Genomic DNA, 18,982 nt, shown 5'->3' on the forward strand with positions numbered 1-18,982 from the left:
AAATTGAGACATCGTCTCCCTCTTTAGAAAACATGTAAAATTCAAATTTAGTAACTATTTGAAAATATGTACGTTTTAGAAAATATCATACAATGCAAGGAAACAAAATTATGTTCCTTATATCAACCAACTACTTGATTTAAGGTTTATACCTGTGCGAAGGAAGTACTTTGTTTAAAATATATACTTTTTTCCTTTGTATTCTTTTTTGACCAGGCCCCATTAGGTGGTTTTACATCTGACAAAAGTTATCAAAGTGTTTTTGCAAAGAATACCACTCTAGCTGTTGATAGGGGCTGGACCGTCTTAAAAATGCACTGAGGTCATAGTTTTTTTGCTCGTGTTGAAAGCCTCACTGTGACTTTGAGATGAAGCACAGCATTAAAAGAGTCGTTCCTTTGTTTTTTGTGTGTTTTTGTATTCCATGTAATGATTTTGTGTCATGGATGGGTACCCAATATCCTTTGTTTTTTCTATCAACTAACATTTGATTTGGTATCTAGAGAGCCATCATCTTGATCTTTATTTTTCTTGAAACTCACAATTATTGGGTGGCGTTTCAGTTGATTACTTTTGTTATAATATTTGTATGTTTTGAACCATTTTGATGATTTTCAACACCATTGACCAAATCAATTCATTCATTTAACAATAAACTGACCCAAAAAAAATGAAAACAAAATAAAAGAGTTTTATATGCCTTTATAAAAAATCTTGCTCCAATCAAAGATATAGCTGCCGGAATGCTCCACTTTGACAACGGCATCGTTGATTTTCTACAATTAGTAATAAATTAATCAATGCTTGTCGATTTCAGCCCCTGATTTTGCAATCCAAAGAAGTACTATTTACTCAAATTGTGACAGTACAATCTATACATTTGCTAAAATGATAAACATGTTTTCCTCGTGTAGGTCAGCAAAATGTTATGTATCAGCTAATTGCCAGTTATCTAGGACAACACATATCATGATAACATATATGATGTATTTAATAGTACTGTACAAATAAAATGACCAAAATGTTGGCCTTGTCAGACGAGTTCAATTTAAAAAAAAATACGTCATGAAGATGCTCGCTCTTTACTTGACAAAAATATTCAACAAGAAAGTTTCCAGTTATCCAGTCGACGATCTTTGATTATAGTATTCATCTCATGAGGACGTTTTGAAGAGAAGCATATCTCATGTTGCTTCTGGTGATCTTCTATCGTAGAACTCACATACTGGATATGGAACACCGGCTAAAACAAACAAAAGGTATGTAAGACTTCGGTAAAAGTGTAAACAAACTTGTCCTAATATCAAAGAAGACTGCCCTCGCAAATTGGTTTAGAATTATGAATAACTAGAAAAGTTGGGTTAAAGCTAGGCACCTATCAAGATGAAATATAATAAATCTAATCTGAAGGAAAAAATTCAGCCGTACATGTTTCTGGTTTAAATATGTTATTGAATTGTTGTCTTACTAGCTTTAACCCAACTTTTCTAGTTATTCATAATTCTAAACCAATTTGCGAGGGCAGTCTTCTTTGATATTAGGACAAGTTTGTCTACACTTTTTCCGAAGTGAAAATATAGCATATGCAGTTCAGATCAATATTTTTTTTCTTCTAAAATTAGTCGAGTGTCAGTCCTCGTTATTGAATATAGTCTGCGCTGATGTGAAAGGAAGCATTATAAATGGATTAAAAGTGATTCAAATACTTAACTGACATCAACTAATGGTTATGTTAAAAAAAAAAAGTCTGTTAGTGGAACATGTTAATTAAGTGGGTATGATATTTAGAAACTGGTTTGGTTGTTTAAGGAACAGTTAAATCACCAGTTGAGTGTTTATAAAAAAAAAATTGATTTACAAGATCTTACTGAAATAGAATCCCTACTAGACCTATATACAGTTCGGTTATGAATAAAGGCAACAGTAGTATACCGCTGTCCGAAATTCATAAAACGATAGAGAAAAAAAACAAACAAATCAGGGTTACAAACTAAAACTGAGGTAAACACATCAACAATAAGAGGAAAGCAACGAAACAAAAGAAACACAAAATTTTTAAAATGAACACACACAGAAAAGAAATATCATATGACAATGGCCATTTTCCTGACTTGGTACAGGGCATTTAAAGAAAAAAATGGTGGCTTGAACCTGGTTTTGTTGCATGTCAAACCTCCCGCATTAATGGCAGTGTTAATTAAAACATTAAAATGACAACATTACATTACAAGGCTACAATACAAATAAATGGGGGGAAATATAGCACAGAGAAATACACGAATAATCGGTTGTATTATGTTGTGAAGTTTCCATTATATTTTAATTTGTTAATTGTGTATCTTATTAAGGAAAGTAAAATATATTTTGAAAATACCTTTCTAGCATAAAAAAACGGTTTATACAGGTCACATTCGTTATAGTTCATACATGATTCGTTTACAGCAAAGTCAAAGTCGCCTACAAGTTCATGAAGTTGGCTTACATCGTTCTTCAGTCCGATCGCTAAACCATAGCCGTGTGCCTCTGTAAAGGATTTTTCGTAAAACGTACATTATAGTGCATTATAGTGCACAACACTAGTGAAAATATACTTGAACAGAAGAATTTCAATGCGTATTCGGTTGAAAGTTAATGATTTAATAGTTTTATTAACTGGCTGTTGTTGTGTTGGTTTCTTAAATACTTTGGAGGTTGAATGTATCGGATCCGATTCTCGAAGAGACGAGAGCCATTGCAGCTGATTGAGAAATCACTGTTTTATTAATTTTATTATTTCTGTGATTAGAATAAGAAACTTAGATGCATGATTTTTTTTATTAGTTGTTAGTGGCTTTGAACTAGCTGACAGATAACTGCGAGTACTCTCAGATATGTTCATTGTGTCAAATTGTGTCGGGGTGTATAACTACCCGGGAACGTTCACTTGTATTTTTGTACATCTGATGAGTTAAGCCTTTTTCAACTGATTTTTATAGTTTCTTATGTTTTATTGTTATACCATTGTACCAGGGTTAGAATCCCGCTAACATGTTTCACACCGCCACATCATTTATGTATGTGCCTGTCCCAAGTCAGGAGCCTGTAATTCAGTTTGTTTATGTGTTACATATATTTTTTTTTATCGTTCATTCTTTTTTTTTTATAAATAGGGCCGTTAGTTTCCTCGTTTGAATTGTTTTACATTGTCTAATCGGGATCTTTTATAGCTGACTATGCGGTATGGGCTTTGCTCATTATTGAAGGCGTACGGTGACCTATAGTTGTTAATTTCTATGTCATGTTGGTCTCTTGTGGACAGTTGTCACATTGGCAATCATACCACATCTTCTTTTTTTATATATTACTATGAAGAAATTACAGAAAATCGTATCTGAACTTGTCTTTAGTAATCACGAAAGAACGTCTGATTTCTCATTCAAGTACTTAATCTTATGCTTTTATATAATTTATTTTATGAAGAAAATATAACGTAGCTAGGAATAGTTAATCAGACAGTTTCTGATGAACCGTGCGCGTTTCGATGATTGATCAACGGAAAAGAAAAAGTGATAATGTTCGAATGTCGTACTCGAAAAGGCTCGGAAATATAACCGTTGCAAGACATTTCAAACACCTGAACATCATAAGAGCATTTTTTCTTATCGTGTTAAGTAAAAAATATGACACAAATGTATTTTATGTATAACGATACGTCCAAAGTTGTGATATCACCCCTAGTTTTTGGTGGGGTTCGTGTTGTTTATTCTTTATTTTTCTATGTTGTGTCATGTGTACTATTGTTTGTCTGTTTGTCTTTTTAATTTTTTGCCATGGCGTTGTCAGTTTGTTTTAGATTTATGAGTTTGGCTGTCCCTTTGGTATCTTTCGTCTCTCTTCTGTGAGAAAACAGAACCCCCGCAAGTGATCCCGTATTTTCTAATGGACCAGTACGGATTTTTTTATATTGGCCTTCTCCGAAAAGAAACATTATTACTTAAGGACAACAGTATTGGTATTGCACATGATGATTTATCCATATTAGGGTGGTTTTGCTCGTATTATTTTTGCAATTTGATTATTGACTTTCCTTCTTGACTTTCCATCGGAGCTCAGTATTGTAGTGATTTTCCGTTTCACTATTATGTTTTATCACATGCGACTTTCAAATGATAGTTATCAAAAGTATCAGGATTATAATTTTATACGCCAGACGCGCGTTTCGTCTACATAAGACTCATCAGTGACGCTCAGATCAAAATAGTTCAAAAGCCAATAAATACAAAGTTAAGAGCAATGAGGACCCAAAATTCCAAAAAGTGTACCAAAAATAAATTTGAGAAAGGAAATAAGGAATGTGTCAAGGCGACAACAACCCGACCATAAAACAGACAGCAGCCGAAAACCACCAATGGGTCAAAGTATACTTATAGAAAACCACCAATGGGTCAAAGTATACTTATATAAACATGTTATGTTTCCCTAGTACACGGTTGCCCCATCTGCACAATCATTTTGTATGATAAATAGACTATGAAAATGGGAGGAAATATCCAATTTGGCATTAAAATTAGAAAGATCATATCATATGGAACATGTGTATTAAGTTTCAAGTTGATTGGACTTCAACTTCATCCAAAACTACCTTGATTGAAAACTTTAACCAAAACTTTATCCTGAAGCGTGACGAACGGACGAACGAACGAATAAACGAACATTACAAACGCACAAACCAGAAAACATAATGCCTATAAATGAGGCATAAAAAAGATGATGTCGATCCCAAAGTATTATAGAAATATGAAGACGTGATATTACGGCCAACTCACCATCCAAACCACAATGCGTTAAAAGTGTAAAAAGTAAACAATTATAGGTCAATATCAATACCCATTTCTGTATACAAAATTACAATGTAATTATCAAATATGTGCATTAATGATGTTTCACCCCATTAGGTCTTCATCTGTAAGTTGAAGTTTGTCTTGGTGTATACCAAACAAAATACTGGTAAATAATTTCTTACTTGAGAAACGGTCATAAACATCAGTTTGCTTGGTATTTAAGAGAATCAAATATAGATTGTATAGTTTAGATTCTGATTGAGGTTAATAATGTCATAAGGAATCAGGAATTATAAAATTTACTCCAAATACTAAAAATTATAGGTTTTAGCGCAATACAGTTCGTCACCATGTTTTTTTTTATATCCGATATCACGTATTACAAAAAAATGGTAATCACGAATTTAATGGGTTATTATGAAAAGCATAAATCTATTATAACTTATTTCATTAATTCGTCATAACCAAAACAAATAGATATGTGTATCTCTGGTGCATATTGATAACAAAAAAATAGAGAAAACATGTACAAACAACATATAGAGTTCTTTCAAAGTATTTCACAGTTGTATATGGTTTATTTTACCACAATAAACCCATTTCAACCTCGTAGTATTCGAGTGCGCAAATCTGTTCTTGTCACGAGAACTTCCAATATGTAAATAATATAACGATTCAGAGGATGTGTCTGAGCAGGCTTAAAAATTAAAGAAATTAAATTTTGTTCCTGTATTTGCTGTCTTCACAATGTATTCGTATTGAATGTGAACTACTGGATAAGGTTGATGGAAAAAGCTTACTTAAAATTGAGAATGGAAATGGGGAATATGTCAAAGAGACAACAACCCGACCAAATAAAAAAAAACAACAGCAGAAGGTCACCAACAGGTCTTCAATGTAGCGAGAAATTCCCGCACCCGGAGGCGTCCTTCAGCTGGCCCCTAAACAAATATATACTAGTTCAGTGAAAATGAACGCCATACTAATTTCTAAATTGTACACAAGAAACTAAAATTAAAATTAGTTCATTTTAAAAGAGTTAATCTTTGCTACACACAATGGATTTTTTCTGCACTTCTTTGATTTAGATATGCATACATAAACGTACGATAACATATAGTTGTTTATGTCTGTGTCAATTTAGTCTCTTGTGGACAGTTGTCTCATTGGCAATCATACCACATCTTCTTTTTTATATATATAAACGGATTATTGGCATTTTTAAGAAAGGTATACCCACAGCAGTAAACTAAATAGAAGTCGATACTTATAGCAACATTCTAAACCAATTTTAAACAAAGCTCATAAAGTATCTACTCTTCGTTTGCTTTTTTATAGGGGAATCGATAGAATTATATGGATATTTAGATATTATTTATATTTTCTTTTATTGTTACTATTCACCAGAACGTTCTTTGTAAATAAGTCCTTACTTAAAACAAAACTTTGAAAAGATTACATTTCAGAGTTTGATGGGGATGTAATATTTTAACACTGAATTTCACACAGTCCGGTTTAAATGTTTCATTTTGCAATTATTTCACAAAAAAAGTAATATCACAAAAATACTGAATTCCGAGGAATTATTATTCAAAACGGAAAGTCGCTAATCAAATGGTAAAATCAAATGATAAAACCCATCAAAAGAATGGACATCAACTGTCATATTCCTGACTTGGTACAGGCATTTTCAAATGTAGAAAATGGTAAATTGAACCTGGTTTTAAAGCACTAAACTCTCAAGTGTTCAATAATCGCAGCAATTTCCATACTATTGACGATAATGCGTGAGCAAAATGTCACAAATAGGGGTACAAAAACAACAGAGATCCCACCAAATACTATAGGTTGTCTCTATCTTCCTTTATAATTAATAAATAAGAAACACGTGTCTCGTTTTCCTTGGCATCCTACGCTGTGTGCACGTGATTTACAATAGTTGGACGCTGAAATAAAGATTGCCCAATCGAAAAACCTTTGTACAGAAGTTATTAGATTTCGTTGTTATCAACTTGTAAATTTTGATATAAAAAGTTCGTATATATCTTTTAAAAGCGTATGGATGAGTCAACGTCGAATCAGAAATTGTGAGAAGAATTTAAAAAGAGCTTCATATATATACTTCCCTTGTATTTTGTAATAGTATTACACAGTTTGACAAGGACGAAAAAAGAATGCATAAGTATAAAAATGTATTACCTGTCGCTAAATATCTGTTAAAGTCCAATTGATCATCTGGTGTTAAATGAAGTCCTGCTTGATTCTGTGAATACCCATCGACATTATCTGGATCTACACCATCACAATGGCGGTAATTTGCAAGTTTAATTCGATCTCTCATGATACGTCTTACTCTGCAAACATAATAATATTATGATATACAGTGAAACCTGTACAAACCAAACACCTACGGGACTTTGCGTTTTGTTCGGTTTTCACAGGTGTTCGGATTATAGAGGTTAACGGAAGTCGACACTAAATAATTTGGGCATTTACTGGCAAAGGATAATAGGTGACACAACAGACGACAGTTATGTTTGTGTTGATTTAGATGTAAATGTAAAACTAAAAGAAGTTGAAGATAGCCGTGTTGCTACATTTTTGTTTATAAATCAAACGCCATTCCGTCAATCATGCTCGTCGTTGGGAGATGTCCGACATCTATTGTATTGATTTAATAATTTCGATTGCTTGATGGCTGATTGACTTTGAGAGGTAAGTATTACATAATAGGAAAGACAAAGGCTTTGGATATTCCCGCCATGACACAAAATAGATAAATGCACAACAAAACAAGAAGAACACGAAGCAAAAGAACAGCGTTTTTATTGCTGTCCCTCATCTTAACACGGAGCAAAAAAGGTCTCACATCATTACCAGTTTAGGACTGCCCCCTAGCACTGCTTTGAGCGGAATTCTTTTCAAAATAAATCGGTAAAACTTTTTAAGATTACCACTACCAAATGAATATTCAGAAAAATGACATGAACATGGATCATAACTATATATGTTATGATCTGTTATGTACCACTCTGATACATGCTTAAGGGATAGCTCTCAAGTCAATAATCAGAGAAGATCTATCTATATCTCCAGAGTCGATCAGCCTCCAACGTAGAAACAGCAAATACTAATGATATTTTTGTTTACCCCCTCGAACACGCTGAAATTTATCGCCTGCTTTACTGACCTTGATTGACTCTCAGTTGAAAGTCAAAGATTTTGTTTGTTACGTGTATCACATGAAGTGGAGAAAGGTTTAACTATATGCATCACATGCCCTAATACAAAGGATTCATGGAAGTAAGCTAGACAATCATAGCATACACCTAATATAGATGATATTTGCAGTTTCAAATGAACATACTTTACCAGGAAACATTGACCAATTAACTAGAAATTATGGTCAGATGAGATTAACCCTGAGAGATCTACATGAACACAGTACAATAATTTCACACACCAAACATAGTTGACCAAGTACTCACAGTACCAAACTACGTAAACCTGACTTTGACGAGTATACCACGAAATGAGGAAAAAACTGACATATTTACCGCAAAATTATTCCATACATTACATTTAGTTGTCCTAGTAAGCATAATAAGCGAAAAACTCACTTGACCATAAAATTTTTGTTTTACTAGTCGCTTAAACATGTTAAAATGAGTTCGAAGACAATAAACATATGACAAACAGAACATTTGTATAAAAGGTATGAAACATACAGGGATTTAACCGTCGGAAATATAACGCTTTATACAATTAGTGTCGCAAACAGTTCCGCCTGATTATTAGATATAGGAAGATGTGGTGTGAGTGCCAATGAGACAACTCTCCATCCAAATAACAATTTAAAAATTAAACCATTATAGGTTAAAGTACGGCCTTCAACACGGAGCCTTGGCTCACACCGAACAACAAGCTATAAAGGGCCCCAAAATTACTAGTGTAAAATCATTCAAACGGGAAAACCAACGGTCTAATCTATATAAACAAAACGAGAAACGAGAAACACGTATATATTACATAAACAAACGACAACTACTGTACATCAGATTCCTGACTTAGGACAGGTGCAAACATTATTACCTTACGTGTCGCATTTTGTTACATTTGTAGAAGCGAAAACGTTCTATATACACACTGACTATTTCGGATGTCCACCCATGTCTCGCCTGGCCAGAGCTTATTAATATTTCCAAGTCCATCGGAGGGAAACTCGCCGGCATCGTTTCTCCAATCTTCTTTCGTTCCAGCAGAAAAGTAACAAATCACCTTCTTCCCTTTCCTGTGGAAAACAAAATAATACACGGAAAGAATTAATACACATATGATGGACGGTTTTAATAGAGTAGCAACAACTGTTAATTACAATTGGTCTGAGGTAGTTGGGTCATAAATATTTATTATATGACACATTTGATAATTACATATGTTTGTAACACCTAAGTAGAATGCTACTGAATAAGTAGAAGACAGAAGATTAAAAGTTCACCAGTACTATATTTAAATAAGTATAAGAAAATCTAACAAAAATAAGCAGTAACATTTACAATTAAAGTTTGGTACCGAATACATAATAAATGGAAATTATATTAGTGATTGGTATATGTTTTAAGACAGAACGTTTTTGAAAAATAATTAGATGCTTTTATTATAATTGTCGTTCTTTCAATGTCTAAGTAACAGATGAAAAATCAAATAAAACCCTCTCCCTATTCGATTAGATCTTCCGAAAGGCTTTTTCAGCCAGAATATAGATTTTTTAATCAACAATATGACATACCTATGAAAATCATCAATAATGCTTTTATGTACATCAAACAAATCGACGACAAACATGCTTCCATTGATATCAGTATTAATTTGAGGTTCACCTATCACATTGTTCCAGGCCATGTGTGGATTAAGGTGCCACCACGATGCATATCCAAATGAAAAACACATAATAAAAATTCCCAAAATAAATGTCATGTTCATGCCAACCATTGATCTATTCTATGTTCCGTATCTTTGTCCAATGTTTAATTTTCTAATCAATGGTGACTTCCCGTTATTTCTGTTAAGAGATTTCAGAGGTTTCTATATGTGACGGTTTGAATAATATGTGTGCATTACAAGCATTCCTTAACTAAGCTACTGAAATATCTAAAAAAAAAATTGTTTTACTGGGTTTGTCAAATTTTTCATGAAGCTCTGTCCAAATTATTGTTGAACTGCTTTCTATAAAAACGTTGAGGATAATTTTCGATACAAGAAAGCAAATTGTTTTGAGTACATACAAGTGAGTCATTTGTTCGTGTTATATCAAAATAATTAGCTTCACTCCGTGTAGTTGAAATCATCTCTTCGTAAATTTTACGGACGCCATCACGAGTTCGTTGACCGTTATGGAATAACCGTTTCACAGATGATATCGGATATGTTCCTTACATCGTAACTACAATCCCCTTTCCTTTCATGAATGTGACTTACCGAATTTCACTATTTACAGGATTTTTTATTACACGAGCAACACGACGGGTGCCACGATGTGGAGCAGGATCTGCTTACCCTTTCGGAGCACTTGAGATCTCCTCTAGTTTTTAGTGGGGTTCGTGTTGCTTATTCTTTAGTTTTCTATGTTGTGGTTTGTTTATTTTTGTTTCTATGTTGTGTCACGTGTAATATTATTGTCTGTTTGTCTTTTTCATTTTTAGTCATAGTGTCGTCATTTCATTTTCGATCAATGAGTTTGACTGACCCTCTGATATCTTTCGTCCATCTTTTTCAACACAGGTATAACTTTTTTCAAACAGAGGCTTTTCTACCTCAGGCATAGATCACCTTAGCTGTATTTGGCAAATTTTTTAGGAATTTTGGTTATCACTGCTCTTCAACTTCGTACTTTATTTGGCCTTTTTAAAACTTTTTCGATTTGAGCGTCACTAATGAGTCTTTTGTAGACGAAACGCGCGTCTGGCGTATATACTATATTTAGTCCTGGTATCTATGATGAGTGTATATCCAAACAGAAAAGCAGATTGAAAATAAAATAAAATCAGAAAAATACTGAACTCCGAGGAAAATTCATTTGGAAAGTCCCTAATCAAATGGCAAAGTCAAATGACAAAATTCATCAAACGAATGAACAACAACTGTTATATTCCTGACATGGTAAAGACATTTTAAAAATGTAGAAAATGGAAGATTGAACCTGGTTTTACAGCGCTAAACATCTCACTTATATGACAGTCAAATCAAATTCTGTTATATTTACGACGATGCGTGAACAAAACAGACATAATAGGTTAAATAGTAAAAATATGGGTACAGCAGTCATCACTGTGTTACAATATCAAAACAAACAATCATTTACAAAAAGCAGAAAAGCATCTATCAAATTAAAAAACACATTCATTGCTTCGCGTGTCTGACGTCAGAAAATGTAAACGTCACATAGGAAGAAATTTTGTCCTTCAAATGTTCATTAAATTTTTTTTTAATTTCACATGGGGAATGGTGGTATACAGGGTTAAAAAATCTAAAGTTATGTTAGAATCAATTTCGGAAACAGACCGAGATTGGAAATTGTCAAGAATTTCTGTAGAATTTTTAAGAATCCATATATGGTTAATACCATTACACGAGAAAATAATTTTGTCGTTTCTCGTTCAAAGTATTTTCAAATTTTTAATAGAACAATACTATTATGACATATTATAGAACAATACTATAATGACATATTATAGAACAATACTATAATGACATATAATAGAACAATACTATAATGACATATTATAGAACAATACTATAATGACATATTATAGAACAATACTATAATGACATATTATAGAACAATAATATAATGACATATTATAGAGCAATAATATAAAGACATATTATAGAACAATACTATAATGACATATTATAGAACAATTCTATAATAACATATTATAGAACAATAGTATAATGACATATAATAGAACAATACTATAATGACATATTATAGAACAATACTATAATGACATATTATAGAACAATACTATAATGACAAATTATAGAACAATACTATAATGACATATTATAGAACAATACTATAATGACATATTATAGAACAATACTATAATGACATATTATAGAACAATTCTATAATGGCATATTATAGAACAATAATATAACGACATATTATAGAACAATACTATAATGACATATTATAGAACAATACTATAATGACATATTATAGAACAATTCTTTAATGACATATTATAGAACAATAATATAATGACATATTATAGAACAATACTTTCTGCTCAGACACTGGTGACGTTTTACAAAGTCTGAGTAAGAGCTGCAAGCTCTTGAGTAATTAAGTTGGGAAATGTACATCCCATACGCATGTGAAGTTGGTATATTGCTACTAAGGTGGGGGAATTTATAATTTAAAAATTTAAATCGTCTCGTTTGTCTTAGATTCTTATACTGGGATGACTGTGGATGTCAAATTCGAGATGTAAGTCTAAAAATGAGGTGGAGGAAGTCGTGCATGTTTCAGTTTATTTGGGGTTATATTAATGAAACCCAATGAGAAAAGTTTGGATTGTTAATGGAAATAAACACATTAATATATCTGAAAGAGAAAAATAAATTTTTTGGCTTCTTTGATCTTCTTGTTTTTGACTCCGATTCAAGTTAAAATAAGAAGAGATAGGCAAGGAAAGGCACACAGTTCGCTCACACTGAAATTTAACGAATACTTGGTCGATAAGAAATTTCAGCATACTGATCACTTGTTCTTTTGTAAAGCATGGTTTACCCTTTTGTTCACTATTAACATAATAATGATAAATATATAATGGACTATAATGCTAGATTAATTATTGCAATTTCTTAAAAAAATTGCATAAAATTGTATGTATCAGATTTCAGAATACCTTATCATTGCGATACTCATTCAGTTGCATAATTCGTATGTATAAGAACCTCGCAATAATTTCTGAATTTACAGTATCCAGTTTTATGTTGCAACAGTGCCGAACCTCCTGCATATGGGCACATATCTTTCCGTTGATGCGATATGATGGAGATTAAGTTCCCTATAGATCATTATCAACTTGATAAAGGGTCACTACTTATAACAAAAAATTTCACACATAAGTTCTAGAACTAAAAGTTCTCCAAAATTGTAATTAACCAAACTAAACTAGATTATAACTGTCATTTCCCGGCTTTAGATATTGCAATTTAAACACAATTTTACGACAAAGGTGACGATTTTTTTGTCCTCCTCTTGTTAAATTTCATTTTAGCTCACTTGGCCCTTCGGAGCCTTTTCATCACTCTGCGTCCGTCGTCCGTCGTCTGTTAACTTTTATAAAAATCTTCTCCTCTGAAACTTCTGAGTCCACTTAAGGAGTTATTGCCCTTTATAGCCATTTTTACCGTTTTTTTGTCATTTTTTGTTATCTTCTCCTCTGAAACTATTTGGTCAAGTTTAACCAAACTTAGCCACAATCATCATTAGGGTATCTCGTTCACACAATGTGTGCAGTGACCCAGCAAACCAATCAAGATGGCCGCCGTGGCTAAAAATAGAACATAGAGGTAAAATGTAGATTTATGGCTTAAAACTCTGGAACCAAAGCATTTAGAGCAAATCTTGGTGTTGGGTTGCTGCCCCCCCCCCCCCCCACCACCAATTGGTAATTTTCAAAGAATCCTTTTTTTCCATCTTGAATACTATAATAGATAGAGATAAACTGTAAACAGCAATAATGTTCAGCAAAGTAATATAAATAAAAATAAGTCAACATGACCAAAATGGTAAGTTGACCCCTTGTGGAGTTATTGCTCTTTAGAGTAAATTTTTAACAATTTTCATTGATTTGTTAATTTTTTTGTAAATTTTTACAAAATGTTTCCTTCTGTAACAAAGGAGCCAAGCTAATTATAGATAGAGAACATTGTAAGTAGCAAATATGTTCAGTACAGTCAGATCTACAAACACATCAATATCACCAAAACACAATTTTGTCATGATTACATCTGTGTCCTTTTTTTAATATGCACATGGACCAAGGTGAGCGACACAGGCTCTTTAGAGCCTCTAGTTTTGTATTAATATCAATAATCTTTTACCAACTGAATATTATTCTTATATATATATATATATATGGTCCGCCAAAAATTTAGCACCGCTTATCTTTGTTGCATCGACAAATTTTGATGCTAATATTTACAATAACACACCATAAACTTAAGTTTGGTCACTTATGTAGGTTCTATGACGTTACGCGCGATGTTCTTACATGTAAGCGTAACACAACGTCGAGAATATTTCGTAACGTTCAAACAAAAAATTCGACTGAAACGTTGTTTTTAAGCAAGTGCGACATTCCATAAGAATCCGCAAAATCGACGGTACTTTTTTACTAATCGAAAATTGATGTATTTTAGTTTGTTTTTTTAAATTAAGAAAAATAACATCTAAAACATCATAAAATTCTACCATTATAAGAGCACTGATAAGCAAACAATTGACGTGCATTTGAGTTGAGTTCGTTTTTACGTCAAAAAATGGCGGTGCGACAACCTTGTAAGCCTTTGAAAAATCGCTCATAAATAACCATATATCATTTTTCAGGATATTTGTTTTTAAATTCATAAAATTAAGCAAATTGACATTGATGTAGTAAATACAAATACTATTTTTTTTTCATTTTAGATAAATGATTTTTGATTCTCAAATCTGGAATCCCATTTTTTTTCCCGTGGGACAAATTTGCCCATGTAGTATGGAACGCGTTTTTTTCTATAACGTCATCATAACGTCATAAAAAGTGCATAAAAGACTGAAGGAACCATTCTGTTTTTAATAATGGAAAAAAACGTTTTCAAAATATTAAACAGTTTTGACGAAAATCATAGTTTAGTGGTTATAATAAATGAATTATGTTACGCGGGACAACCTTAAAATCGCCGTTTTAAAAGTGAAACTTGTCGCATGCAGCATAAAACATAGTTTCAGCAATTATCTTTTTTCGTTTTTATTTTAAAATTCGTTATTTTTTAAAATACGTACAATAGCAATGAATATGATATTGCAAAATTATATATTTTGGACTTACATCCAACTACACCGAATTTCCAATGAGGTACGAACATCGCGCGTAACGTCTATGCATTTGAATTTTGTGTTCATAGAAATACTGAAAATTACACAAATCAGAAACGGAATTAAAGGTTTACTGCGATTTATATTTTTGACAACAATTAATCACCCAATATCATTACAAGTCTCTACAAATTAACTGTGGTTATGTCAATATTTAAGTCAATAGTATGTGTAACAACCTCATTTCCGGTACAGTTCCTGAAAAAGGCGTCTCACACTCTGTACAAGCCTTTTGAACTTTAGTTGCAAAATTTATTCAATTCCCCAACAGCTGCCCTTCTGAAATCGCCAAGATTTTGACAGAGGTGGATCGCTGCGATTAAGATTTCTGATAATGGCATCCAAGACATGATCAATATAGTCCATGGCTGGAGACATGGAAACCAGACGATAGTGTCAATGACTTCTTGATCGTTGTACTCGGGTACAATATTTGCCCTGTGTGTTCTAGCGTTGTCATTCCTGAAAATGTTGTTTTGGTTATAGGCCATTTTATTTCCTCAACAAACTCGTATATCGTCTATTTGTCGTAAAAAAAATCGACACTCACCTGACCAATGAACATGATCACCTAGCTGTCATTGGTGTCTAGGCTGTGGGGACGGACTAAATGGGTCAACTTAAACATGACAGTTATATTTAGGTGGTACTTAACTTTTGGCGGACTGTATACATATGCACTTTCGTGGATCTACCACCTGTCGATTACTGTATATATTGGCATTGGCCAAGGTCATGTTTTTTCTGACTCCCCACGACGTCTTTACTCTTAACTCATTGGAAGTTGGATATGTACTGATTGAAAATTTCGTACAAGATGCATGTTTTTTTCAAGTTTTTTTTGTTTGTATTTAACTAGTTGTCAGTAACTGCGAGTACTCTCACAAATGTAAGTTTTGTTGTTCGGATGTACAAGGACCCGTTCACGTCCACTCTGTTTGTATTACATGTATTGCTATTCGTATCCATCTGAAGAGTTAAACCTTTTTCAACTGATTTTTATAGTTCTTTTTCATGTTGTACTGTTACACCATTGTCCAGGTTTATGAGAGGACTGGGATCCTGCCAACATGTTTGACCCTACCACATTATGTATGCATGTGCCTGTCACAAGTAAGGAGCTTGTAATCCAGTGATTGTCGTTTATTGCTCTGTTACTTTGTTTTCCATTTTTTTTTTAGTACATTAAATAGGCTGTTAGTTTTCTCGTTTGAATTTTTTTTTTCATTTGTGATTTGGGGACTTTCTATAGCTGACCATAAGGTATTGGCATTGTTCATTGTTGAAGGCCGAGCAGTGACATATATCTGGTAATTTCTATGTTATTTCATCTCTTTTGGGGTATTTTGATTTTTCATTGGCAACCATGCCCCATCATCGATTTTCATAGATGTGTTGGAATGACACGAATGACCCCACTCGCAAATCAAAAGACCTAATCCTTTTTAGGAGTGGAAATTGAAGAATGAATGTCCATAAAATTGAGAATGGAAATGGGGAATGTGTCAAAGAGACAACAACCCGACCAAATAAAAAAAAACAACAACAGAAGGTCACCAACAGGTCTTCAATGTAGCGAGAAATTCCCGCACTCGGAGGCGTCCTTCAACTGGTCCCTAAACAAATATATACTAGTTCAGTGATAATGAACGCCATACTAATTTCCATATATACATAAAAAATTATATGAAATTGTCCAAATCCAGTTATTTCACCAAATATCAGCGAACCAAACATAAACTACATCTGTAACTCATTATTGTAGTAGAGTTACCTACTAAAAACCAGCTCAATGTGATTGTGTGAAGAAAAAAATCTATTGCTTAGAGATATATCAGATGACCTTATTAAACGAAACAGAAACTTAAGTGAAAGGATAATTGAAATATTAATTTAGAAAAATAATATAACCTGGTCAAAGACAGCATAGTGTATTTACATAGTATTCAAATTTTAAAGACGTGTATATGTAAGGCACATTGAGTGCAAAAATAAGATAACCAGACATGAAAGAGATGAAATAAAACTTTATAAAATTAAGTCTCAAATTGATTGATTGTTGGTTTCTTAACGCTGAATCACACATAGTCCATTCATGTTAGAGTAGAGAACAAACTAACAATATGTACCAAAAAATAGTAATGTGAAATGGCAGTCCAGGATGAAATTTTGGAAAATGAATGTTTGTTGGGAAGGGAAAATAAAATCACATATTAATAACCGAACTTTAAAATTTAAAATGGAATGTCAAATGACAAAATTAAAAGCTCAACCATATTAAACGAATGGAAAACAGCTGTAAAAGAATATATGTGTTACTAAAGGACACCTACGAACACTTTGAGGAGTTGTTACAAAGGATTAACGTGCAGAGAGCATGACACTTCTCTGTACGAGGCATTGGGTTTAACGTTTCTATTCTTATCAGACGTCAGCAGATAAAGATAAAAATTGACTAGTTAGAGAACCATAAGCCTATCAATCTAAAAAGTGACATCATATAAAAGCTATACGAATGCATAGCTACCACTACGTAACCCAACGATGTTTAATGTTCAATTAACAACATATGTCTTCATTTAAAATGAATAGGAGAAGGAACATGATATGCGTACATTTTAGAGAGGAACATCATTAATTATTTTGTTGAAGTTTTGTTTTAGATTTTAATCTTCCAATGATTTAGCCAATTTGCATGCATGCTCTATGCTGAATTAAGGCAGCAGTAGTATACCAATGTTCAATAGTCATAAATCAATTAAGCGAAAACAAATCCGGGTGACAAACAAATTAAAGGCAACAGTAGTAAACCGCTGTTCGAAACTCATAAATCGATTGAGAAAAATACAAATCCGGGTTACAAACAAAAACTGAGGGAAACGCATCAAATATAAGAAGAAAAAATAAAAAATGGTAGGTTGAACCTGGTTTTATGGCATTCCAAACCTCCCGCTTTTATGGCAATGTTCTATATAACATTAGAATGGCAACATAACATGACAGGACTACAATACAAATAAATTGGAGAACATATAGGACAGAGAAAAACACGAATAATAGCTAACAAAAGGTATTACACAGCTGAGTATTTTCCGTGCTAATTTATGTTGTCTTATGCTATGTATTCTTTTTTATTCTGTAGTTAGTTACCACTTCGTTTTATCATGTATATCTATTATATAGTCACTTCATAACATGTACTGTTTGCAAAAGTATGAATTATTCTAAATAATAAGGATGTTCTTATCTCAGGAAGAAAATCCTAGCCGAATTGGGCACAACATTTTGAAACTTTTGGTCCTTAATGCTTTTCAACTTTGTACTTGTTTTGGCTTTCGAACATTTTTCATCTGAACGTAGCTGTAAACTTCTGTGTCATTTGGTCTATTGTGGAGAGTTGCTTCATTAACAATCAATTAACCTTCCACATCTTCTTTTTATATCGAAACACAAATATTGACACATAAAAACCTGTCAGATAGAAAGTCAGAATGAGACTTATGGATAAAAACTTAGCAGACTGTCAGCTCACACTTTTCATGGTTTTAGCACAATGATAACCAGATGCTCCGCAGGGCACAGCTTTATACAACCGCAGAGGTCAAACCCTGAACGGTTGGGGCTAGTATAGACATATTATGCAAGCTGTAAACAGCTCTGAATTTCGACTGTAGTTAAACAGCATAAGTTTCTGACACAGAATGAATGTGGTCTAATGAACTTAAAAATTTTTTTTTGCTTAAAATTGAGCAATTCACTTTGTCCGTTGAATATTTATCCTCTCAACAACAAAAAAAATTGAAGAAATTCAGATTTAATTTCTGAAATATGAAATGAGAAAAACTGACCCCCCCCCCCCCCCCCAATATTTTTGTTCACCTCCCCCTTACCCCTATTCCAACAATAATCTCAATTCAAATTTCTTATGAAACAATTACTACTCATTTATATCCATCATAAAATATTTAAATATAAAATGTCATACAGTCATGGTTAAAATTAATAT

The 18,982-nt window shown here is 32.8% G+C and overlaps 1 protein-coding gene across 1 annotated transcript; it reads right to left on the bottom strand.

Moving 5' to 3' along the window:
- Positions 1–743: 743 nt before the first annotated feature.
- Positions 744–9,770, bottom strand: LOC134699222 (uncharacterized). Its single transcript, XM_063560836.1, has 5 exons — positions 9,610–9,770; positions 8,968–9,111; positions 7,020–7,174; positions 2,375–2,523; positions 744–1,243 (listed from the first exon to the last, which is right to left on the bottom strand). The coding sequence occupies exons 1-5, from the start codon at positions 9,768–9,770 to the stop codon at positions 1,100–1,102; spliced, it is 753 nt and encodes a 250-aa protein (XP_063416906.1). The 3' UTR covers positions 744–1,099.
- Positions 9,771–18,982: the final 9,212 nt, after the last annotated feature.

This window comes from Mytilus trossulus, chromosome 1, assembly GCF_036588685.1.
Source record: "Mytilus trossulus isolate FHL-02 chromosome 1, PNRI_Mtr1.1.1.hap1, whole genome shotgun sequence".
In the NCBI taxonomy this organism is placed as follows: Eukaryota; Metazoa; Mollusca; class Bivalvia; order Mytilida; family Mytilidae; genus Mytilus; species Mytilus trossulus.